Source organism: Zophobas morio, unplaced genomic scaffold (genome assembly GCF_036711695.1).
Source record: "Zophobas morio isolate AGI-343-1 ecotype UQ-CSIRO unplaced genomic scaffold, CSIRO_AGI_Zmor_V1 ptg000018l, whole genome shotgun sequence".
In the NCBI taxonomy this organism is placed as follows: Eukaryota; Metazoa; Arthropoda; class Insecta; order Coleoptera; family Tenebrionidae; genus Zophobas; species Zophobas morio.
In genome coordinates this window covers 4,895,531-4,904,951 of record NW_026972123.1, presented here as the reverse complement: position 1 = coordinate 4,904,951, position 9,421 = coordinate 4,895,531, and the positions used below count along the sequence as shown (strand labels likewise).

The 9,421-nt window shown below is 33.6% G+C and overlaps 2 protein-coding genes across 2 annotated transcripts; both read left to right on the top strand.

Moving 5' to 3' along the window:
- Positions 1–1,639: 1,639 nt before the first annotated feature.
- LOC135130917 (cytochrome P450 4C1-like) lies at positions 1,640–3,793 on the top strand. The gene is made up of 10 exons (XM_064058379.1): positions 1,640–1,888; positions 1,964–2,155; positions 2,203–2,388; positions 2,453–2,519; positions 2,567–2,693; positions 2,747–2,792; positions 2,901–3,079; positions 3,127–3,295; positions 3,350–3,529; positions 3,573–3,793. Exons 1-10 carry the CDS (start codon positions 1,735–1,737, stop codon positions 3,737–3,739), a joined length of 1,467 nt encoding a protein of 488 aa, XP_063914449.1. The 5' UTR covers positions 1,640–1,734; the 3' UTR covers positions 3,740–3,793.
- Positions 3,794–6,164: 2,371 nt separating this feature from the next.
- On the top strand, positions 6,165–8,822 carry LOC135130804 (cytochrome P450 4C1-like). The gene is made up of 8 exons (XM_064058227.1): positions 6,165–6,324; positions 6,446–6,512; positions 6,560–6,686; positions 6,737–6,782; positions 7,986–8,164; positions 8,212–8,380; positions 8,432–8,611; positions 8,656–8,822. The coding sequence occupies exons 1-8, from the start codon at positions 6,165–6,167 to the stop codon at positions 8,820–8,822; spliced, it is 1,095 nt and encodes a 364-aa protein (XP_063914297.1).
- Positions 8,823–9,421: the final 599 nt, after the last annotated feature.

Below are 9,421 nucleotides of genomic sequence, written 5' to 3'. Positions count from 1 at the left end.
TTCTTTTTTTGCCCCTTGCAATTTCCACTGAAATTCTTTTGGCAACACGTCTTTCAGTTTGTTCCAGTTTCTCTCTAGTATCGATCATCCAAAATCAAAATTTTTCACGTAGTCCCAAAATAAATTATCTTTCTTTTTCAGACCCGCAATATTCCAAAAGAGGAATTTTAAACCACGTGTATCTTCCTCATTCTTCTTTCCCATTCCCCCATTATGTACAAAATCTACATTCTTAAACCTAGTCTTTATTTGCCCTATCATTACTACCCCTCCCCTTTGTGTTTCTTTCTTCGGTTAGTGCCGACTTGATTTGCGAAATTTTTCTTCAATTTTCTTTCATTGTCATTATTATATCCCACCCTTGTTGTGTATCCTTTTTTACTTTCCTCTTTAGCTACCTCCCTAATTCCAACCCCTTCAGTACATCAAGGAGAAATAAAATTTACAACAACTGTAGGGATAAAGTGCCAAAAAATCAAATAAGCCTGCAGATCTTCTGTAATGGTTAATTTGGGTACAAGGTCGGAAAGGACGTAGGTAATTAATGCATCGGTAGTTTTGTAATTATAATAGGTAGATGTTAGAATATAAATTTAATGCAAACATGGTTGTTGTCCTTCGGTCCTTGGAACTTATGCAATTAATTTTTTATCGTTTGCGGAAATAACAATGCGATATATAATAAAATCATATGGTTTTTATGTATTTTAGAGAAAATAACAGGTTAATAATTTATATCGTTTTTTGTTTAAACAGTGATAGAATTCGCTGCACTTTTTACGGTTTATTATTTTGAAACACTAATGAAATATTTGCTGCTCAACAATCGTTGTCTAAAGAAGTCAGCACTCTTCGAAATGCTCATACTCAATTAGTAACCGATTTAGATGCAAAATTGGACAAATTGAAATCTAATATCGTTACTGAATTATAAAGATGCATTCATCAAGGTGAAACCGACCTCACATTAAGATATCACAACGATTAACCCGCGATTGTTTCGACAAAGTCAAAAAACTCGAAATACCGGTTGAACTTTCTTTTATTTACACAAATATTTTGTCCCCAGCTTCCAAATTTAATGATAATGAAGAATTTGTTTTGTTTATGTAGCGTCTTGTGTTTATATTCGTAATGGTCCTTTATGCAGTTATAAAATTGGGATATAAATGGGGGAAAAAAAATAGGCTTGAATTGAATGTTACACCAAGATCGGAGACACTATTAGTCCTTAGGAGCTTATTATTATCAACATAGTAATCTTTTAAATAAGGTCCTTTTTTAATGCAATTTAATTTATATTTTGGGATGTTTTCGCTTGGTGTTCAATATGGCTCCTGCCACCATCAGCTACGAAGAAGGCGTAGCCAAGCTTTCACACTTTCAGGGATTTGTCCAGTGTCAAGCTTTTTGATTTAAATAATATTTAAATATATGAAAAATATGTGAAAAATATACCTATAAAATAGCAAAATATGCCATATATGCAGTAAACATTTTGCATAGACTCTAATTAATAACCATTCAGATGTTGTGGAATATTTTCTGGAAAAATACTTTTGGAACAGGTTCGCATCGATGACGCAAGTAAAAGCAACCATTATATCCAGTTTTTTGGTTTAGTAACATTGAATTTTTGATTCAAGAAGTTAAATTAAATGCAGTTAGGTAGGTCAAGAGTTTCGTTGTGAAAATAAACTGCTTTAAAACTGTCGTGTCTTTACTACTTTTGCTATGCTAATCTGGATTTTCGTTCTTTGTGTGATTATTATCACCACTTCGGTTCTTTGGAAGAAGCGATGGTTGTTATATCACGCTTGGAAAATTCCTGGACCATTTTCAGTGCCACTCGTGGGAAGTGCGTTCCTGTTATCGGCAACAAAAGATAGTAAGTAATAAAATTTAGTTTTTTTTATTTTAATTACTATCGAAAGAAGAAATGTAACACACATTTATTTATCAGATTTTTTCGACCTGCTTTGTGGAAAGCTGGACTCCTGGAGACCAGTTACCAAATTCTGGGTAGGCTCCCAGTTGTACATAGCGACCACGCGACCGACAGATGTAGAAAAAATATTAACAAACTGTCTAAACAAGTCACCTTTCTATGACAATTTTAACGACATAATGAAAGACACCTTGCTGACCGCAAAAGGTACTAAAATTTCTTTAACGCACAGTCATAAATTGTAAAATTCGCAGTTAGCATCTGGAAAGAACATCGAAAAATGATCAATCCCTCTTTTAATTTGAAGATCTTGAATTCGTATCACGATATCTTTGTCAATTATTCGAAAGAAATGGTGAAGTTTTTAGATGACAAAGAAGGCGTCGAACAAACGGATTTCCTTCGAGTCATATGGGAAAAAACACTTGATGCAGCTTTAGGTAAACTTGAGGAGATTGTTTTTCTTATTACAAGTTATATTGTTGTCTATTATTGTTTTAACAGCAACTTTAACCAACGTAAAACCGCATCTAGTAAAGGAACGACAACGTACTATTACACTCACCGTGAAGTAAGTCTTTGATTCTGTTTAACAGTTTTTATCAGTTTGGATTTCAGATTCGAAGAAATACTTATACAGAGATTTCATACGTTTTGGCTTCTCATAGATTTCTTTTGGAAATTATCCAGCTTACACAAGGAGCATAAAATGGTTTGTCAGACTGCTCACGAAATTGCTGAAAGCGTAGGTTTTATTAATTATGTCACAAAATTTTAACTTTTATTTTTGTCTTTCAGGTAATAGCAGAAGAATACAAATCATATGAATCCGAGGACAGAAATGGTATGTGTATAAAGTCACTATTTCTTAAAATTAGTCGTTATATAAAAGTTTATTTTTACACAATTGTCACTCAATAAATCAAATTTTGTAGAAATATTTTTTTTTCAGATGACACGATTGAAAGTAAGCGATTTCTACCAAATTTGACGAACTTAAATCGAACCAAGCAGATCACCCGTGAAGAAATTTTGGAGGAAACGAGTTTTATGATGATGGCGGCAAGCGAAACGGCAGCAATCACTATCAACACGGTTTTAACGATTTTAGGAATCTACTCAGACATCCAAGTAAATTACGCCAAAATAATTATATCACGATGAAGTTGTTCTTTTAGGAAAGAGTTTACGAAGAACTCGTCTCAGTTGTCCCAAATATCGAGAACAGTCCAACTCAGGAAGAGATCAATCGTCTGGATTATTTAGAACGCGTTGTTAAAGAAACTTTGAGACTAATTACCACAATTCCTTTCATTTTGCGATATGCTGACGAAGATATTGAATGCGGTAATATATTTCAGACGGTGGATCCAAAGAATACTTTTTTCGTCTTTTTCTCAGATCCTTATGTTTTCCCTGCCGGTTCTAACCTTCTTGTTCCTCTAGTGCTACTACACAGAGATTCGGAGGTATGGCCCGACCCGGAAAATTTTGATCCAGATCGGTTTCTTCATGATGAAGTTGGGAAAAGGCATCGTTGTTCCTACATTCCTTTCAGTTTTGGTGCCAGGAACTGTATAGGTACGTATTTGGCAGCACTGTTTTTTCTGTATTTTTGTCTTAGGTCTAAAATTTGGAATGATGCTGGTAAAAGTAATGGTTGCGACCGTTCTAAGGAACTTCAAAGTACGAACTGTTGGTATGAACTCATGGAAGGACATCCAGTGGGACTATATGGTTATGCTGAAGACTAAAAATAGTCGTTTACGTTTCGAAAAAAGAAAATTTTGATCGCATGTATTTTTCCAAATGTAAAGGTTAATCAATATATCGGTAGTTTTTTAACTATGAAATTTCAACATGGCATCCTACAATAGAATTCATTTTCACCAATTGGGATATGTGTTATGTTTCTGTTTCCGTCTTCGTCTGATACACTGTACGCACTTTCGCAAGCAAATATATCGTCGGTACCCAGGAGCGAGAAATATTAAGCTTCTCCGCCTCCTCCTTGATATAAACTTATTTTTTTGATCTCCACCAAAAACTCGATAACAATTTTTCAGAGAATTATTAAGTAGTTGAAAAAAGTGAAGTTATACTTACACACGCCGTCGAATAGCTTGGACCCCAATCGCGCGCATCGGCAACCCCCATAACAGCAACAAAACTGTCCTTAAATCTACCAATCCATATAGGGCGACGAAAAATTTTTGTAAGAATCTCATTAAGATAATTTACAACGTTGCCAGATGAGGCTAACACAACTTTGCCGTCATTTCTAATCAATTATTATTTACAATGAATGTTTTTAATACATAGCACAATTTCTTGATATTATTTATTTTTATTTCAAATAATTATCGTGTTTTCTTTAGTTTTAAGCAAGAAAATTTTTCCCTAATTATCGACAAATAATATACTTTTTTAAGACGTTACATGCCAATATTGAACTAAATAAGCTTTTCCAACAAGAAGTCATTTTTATGTGGTTTAGAATTCACTCTTTGATCTCCGGACTTTCACTTCGAGAAAAGAACTATCTCAAAGAAAACAAACAGTGGAAAAAATGGAACAGATTAACAAACTCTTTTTTATTTCTTCTATATTGCTGCGAGAAGGAAGTATGGCGTATTGTACATTTCATAGTAAAAATGTCGATCCGGCTTAAAATTTGACCTACCTGATTACGTTAACAAACTAAAATTTTCATTGAATAGACAGACTGTTATACGAAACTTTACTAAATCTCTTCATTTACGAACTATTGAAAGACCGCTGGTCTCGTTGATGGTTCCTACCTACTTCAATGTGAAGCGAAAAATATTTCTGCAATAAAAATAAAATTTAAAGAATGGAAATATAATAAATGCGGTAGTACATTCGTTTGCGTAATATGTCGTTCTAGATATTAGGTATTTTCCAAAATAAAATTTACTTCATTGAAAACAGAAACATTAAAAAATCGTATTTGTACAAGTTTGGCATCTATATGACCCGTTGTTTAGAATGTGGAAATATGCTTTTGTTCGTATTTCCAATTATTACGAAGCAGGTTATCAAATAATTCATTTTCATATGGCGGGACTTTCAAGCAGCAGAAAAATTCAAAACCAAAAATTTTCATTGAAGAAACAAACTCTTCCAAGAAAATTTACCAAATTTCTTAATTTGCGTTTGCGCATTATTGAAAGAACACTCTTTAAAACAATCAGTATAATATTTTACGTAATATAAACATTGATACGTTGAGCGGGTAAATAAAATCGGCGTGGGGTAAACTCAACAATTTATTTCTTACTCGAATTTACACCAATAACTATTACAGCGATTATGTACAAAATAACTCCGGCGTAACTTGTCTGGACACTCGCTGGACCCGACGTGATGACTTCGTCCTCCTCGTTCTCGACGGTGGCCTCTACTCAAATATAAAATAAATTTTTAAATACCCGTTCCTCGTAACAATATTATTATTATTAAAAACTTAATTTTGTAACAGGTTTTTCTGTAATGCAAGTCAACACCAGTGCGTAATAATCTACTTCGTATTATCTAACAACAATTAGTCATTGACGTTTGAACAAAAACTAAGTCGGTTTAGTCCCAGGGTATAATTTTAAAAGCTGGTAGCAATTCGCATTATTTGAAAACTGTCCTCCGCTTACTCCTTTTGCTATGATGACCTGGATTTTCATTATTTCTGTAATTTTTATTATCATTTCGATTCTTTGGAAGAAGAGGTGGCTGTTGTATCATGCTTGGAAAATTCCTGGACCGTTCTCAGTGCCCTTGGTGGGAAGTGCGTACCTGTTGTCCGCAACAAAAGACAGTAAGTAACAAAATTTCTTTTTTCCACTCGAGAAACGTCAAAATTTATTTTGTTGCACTCCTCACCTAAAACCGTGCGTGCTACAAAAATTTGTTTGTGGCACAAAAAATATTTTTCAGGTTTTTTTGAAGTAGTTTATCGAAATCTGGATTCGTATAGGCCGGTTATAAAAACATGGGTGGGCTCACAGTTGTACATAGCTACCACGAGACCGGCAGATGTAGACAAAATTTTAACAAATTGTCTAAACAAGTCACCTTTCTATGAGAATTTTAACGATGCAATGAAACACAGCCTACTGACATCAAAAGGTAAAAAAATGTCATAAGCGAACACTGACAAATTGTAAAATTCGTAGTCAGTATCTGGAAAGAACATCGCAAAATGATCAATCCCTCTTTCAATTTGAAGATCTTGAATTCGTTTCATGATACATTTGTTAGTTATTCAACTGAAATGGTGAAGTATTTGAGTGACTTAGAAGGTGTAGAACAAACTAATCTTCTTCCAGTCATTTGGGAAAAAACACTTGATGCAGCTTTAGGTAATAAAACATTAGCGAGTTTGCAATGGTCTAAATTAATTAAATTATTTCACTTATTATTCATTTAAACGATATTGTTTTTATTATTAAGTAATATTGTTAACGAATATTCTTTTAACAGCAACTTTAACTACCGTAAACCCGCAAGTGATAAAGGAACGACGACGTTTCATTACAGTTACCGTGAAGTAAGTATTTCTTTTTGTATAAAAGTTGTTATTGATTTTGATTTTAGATTCGAAGAAATACTTATACAGAGATTTCATACGTTTTGGCTTCTCGTAGATTTCTTTTGGAAATTATCCAACTTACACAAGGAGCATAAAGAGGTTTGTCAAATTGGTCACGCATTTCTCGAAAACGTACGTTTATTTAGGTCACAAAAATTTTTATTTTAATTTTTGTCTTTCAGATATTATTACAAGAAAAGAAACAATATGATTCCGATGACATAAATGGTATGTGTTTAAAACCATTACTCATTTACTGTTTCCTAAAATTTGTCGTTATATAAACGTTTCCTTTTGAACAGTCAGTCAATAAAATTTTGAACAAACGAGAACAACTGGATTGTTATTCTTCGTTCACGATCTTTATATAGTAGGGTTGGCCATGAAAATCTAGTGAGTTCGTTGGCATTCGATGCAGAGAATAAAAATTCCCTGAACTTTTTTTGTTAGGTTATGGTTTATTAAATTAAAGGTTAAAAAATATGCCAGAAATATAAACATTCTCGCCGATCCGCGTGGAGAATAGTAAACCTTGATCCTTCAATTTTAATTTTAGTGCTTTTTAGATCAGTATCGTGCACTCAGCGACGAATGGACGAACCATTTTGATAGATCCATGTTTCATCCAAACACACGAAAGTCAAATTTTCGCAAGAATTTAGAAACTAAATATGTTTCAAAAAAGTAATTTTGGCTGCAACGACATGTTTTTGTTCACATAGAATTTTGCGACCATTTACTTCCCCGTGTTTATAACCCATTGACTTAAGAATTTTGTATAATGTGGTTCGCCCCCCTTTAAATTCCAACTGTTCCCTAGAATATGCCAAAAGAGTATCTACAGTGAAATATTCGGTTTTCTCATTAAGTTGCCAAATTTGTCGTTGCAGGCCTTTCCGAAACATATAATTTGTAATTTAATCCGATGGTTTTCGCTTGCCAGATAGCGATGTTTATAAATTTTGGTCCCCTCTTGATAAAATTTTCGCCACAGTTGTTTCCACCTATGAGAAATAAAATTAAAAAATATTTTACAGCGAATTTTTACATTACAGAAAATATGTTCGAGACCCTCATAGTTACTTTTTCGAAAGAAAAATCGGGCCTGTCTTTTCGAAACTGCAAAAAAATCTGTTTATTGCAATTTTTTGTTGCAGTAAAACTATTTTAGGCATTTTATTTTTAAATAATGTCGCAATGATCTGTGAATCTGTCACAATGACAAATTATCTATGCTGACAAAATTAAAATATTTGTTTGCTTGATTAAAAAATTGCGTCTAATAATTCTGATCTAATAAATGAAGTAGAAAAGTGGCAATCCAGCTCAAGCAAATGTCAATCAGACTACTGACAGACAAAAAACTAAATCATCAAATCAGGTTATCCAACTTAAAGAAAAAATATCAAAGCCTATTAGTTCTATTTTCAGATGATACTATTCAAAGTAAGCGATTTCTAACAAATTTGATTAAATTGAATCGAACCAAGCAGATCACCCATGAAGAAATTATGGATGAAACGTGTTTGATGCTTATAGCGTCGAGCGAAACGGCAGCAGCCACAATCAACACGATTTTAACGTTTTTAGGAATTTACTCAGACATTCAAGTAAATTATGCAAAAACATTAATACAACGATAAAGATGTTCTTTTAGGAAAGAGTTTATCAAGAACTCGTCTCAGTTCTGCCAAACATGGAAAACAGTCCAACTCAGGAAGAGCTCAATCGTCTGGACTATTTAGAACGCGTTATTAAAGAAACTTTGAGACTAGTTCCCACAGTTCCTTTCATTTTGCGATATGCCGACGAAGACATTAAATGCGGTAATGTATTTTAGAAGATGGATTCAAAGAATACATTTTTCGTGTCTACAGATCCTTACGTTTTCCCTGCCGGCTCTAACCTTATCGTTCCTCTAGTGCTACTACACAAAAATCCGGACGTGTGGCCTGAGCCGGAAAAATTTGATCCAGATCGGTTTCTCCCCGATGAAGTTGCGAAAAGACATCGTTGTTCCTACATTCCTTTCAGTTTTGGTGTCAGAAACTGTATAGGTCTGTATTTACCAGCACTGGTATTTTTTTTTACTTTGTCTTAGGTCTAAGATTTGGAATGATGCTGGTAAAAATAATGGTTGCGACGATGCTGAGGAAATTCGAAGTACGAACTGTCGGTATGAAATCATGGAAGGCGATCCAGTGGGAATATACGGTTGTGCTGAAGGCTAAAAATAGTCGTTTACGTTTCGAAAAAAGAAAATTTTGATCACATGCATTTTTCCAAATGTATATAATGGTAGTCAATGTATCGATTTTTTAACTTTTCTTTTTATATAAAAAAATTATCTTTCAATTCTCTTACAATACAAACACGGAAAATGGTTGTCACCCTTTTTTTTTGTAAAAATTTGTGTCAATAAAGTAACTATAACCTACTTTAAAAGGGACATTTGCCCGCCAATTTTAGCACTTTACAAAAGTTCGTTCTAAAAGTCCGAGAGGCGCTGTCCCCTAATTGGTACTGAAAACATGGGTGAAGGTTGAACTGTTTTACATATCTCTAGTTCATACTCCATGGAAATAAGTTTTGCTGCGTTTTGCGTATCAATACACGGATTGGGAGCATTCGTCCAAAAATTCTCATTAACCCACTACAAAATTTTATTCTGAAGATATTTAACCGTTTCCATACATTCTAGCAACCCTGTAGATTTTTTAAAACCATATATCTCATCATGTATTTACGTTAGTAAGCAAGTATTGATATCCTCTGTGAAATTCCTTGAAAACTTAATTTTGCAACATGTTTTCTTTAGCATGGCAAAATATACAACAGTGGGTAATTATTTAAGTGGTGTGATTTAG

Excerpts from the sequence above, each read along its gene's own strand:
- LOC135130917 (XM_064058379.1), top strand. The coding sequence starts at position 1,735 with ATGCTAATCTGGATTTTCGTTCTTTGTGTGATTATTATCACCACTTCG. Across the intron at positions 2,389-2,452 it reads AACACTTGATGCAGCTTTAG|CAACTTTAACCAACGTAAAA; the intron begins GTAAACTTGAGG and ends TTGTTTTAACAG. Across the intron at positions 2,793-2,900 it reads TGAATCCGAGGACAGAAATG|ATGACACGATTGAAAGTAAG; the intron begins GTATGTGTATAA and ends TTTTTTTTTCAG.
- LOC135130804 (XM_064058227.1), top strand. The coding sequence starts at position 6,165 with ATGATCAATCCCTCTTTCAATTTGAAGATCTTGAATTCGTTTCATGAT. Across the intron at positions 6,325-6,445 it reads AACACTTGATGCAGCTTTAG|CAACTTTAACTACCGTAAAC; the intron begins GTAATAAAACAT and ends TTCTTTTAACAG. Across the intron at positions 8,381-8,431 it reads CGACGAAGACATTAAATGCG|ATCCTTACGTTTTCCCTGCC; the intron begins GTAATGTATTTT and ends TCGTGTCTACAG.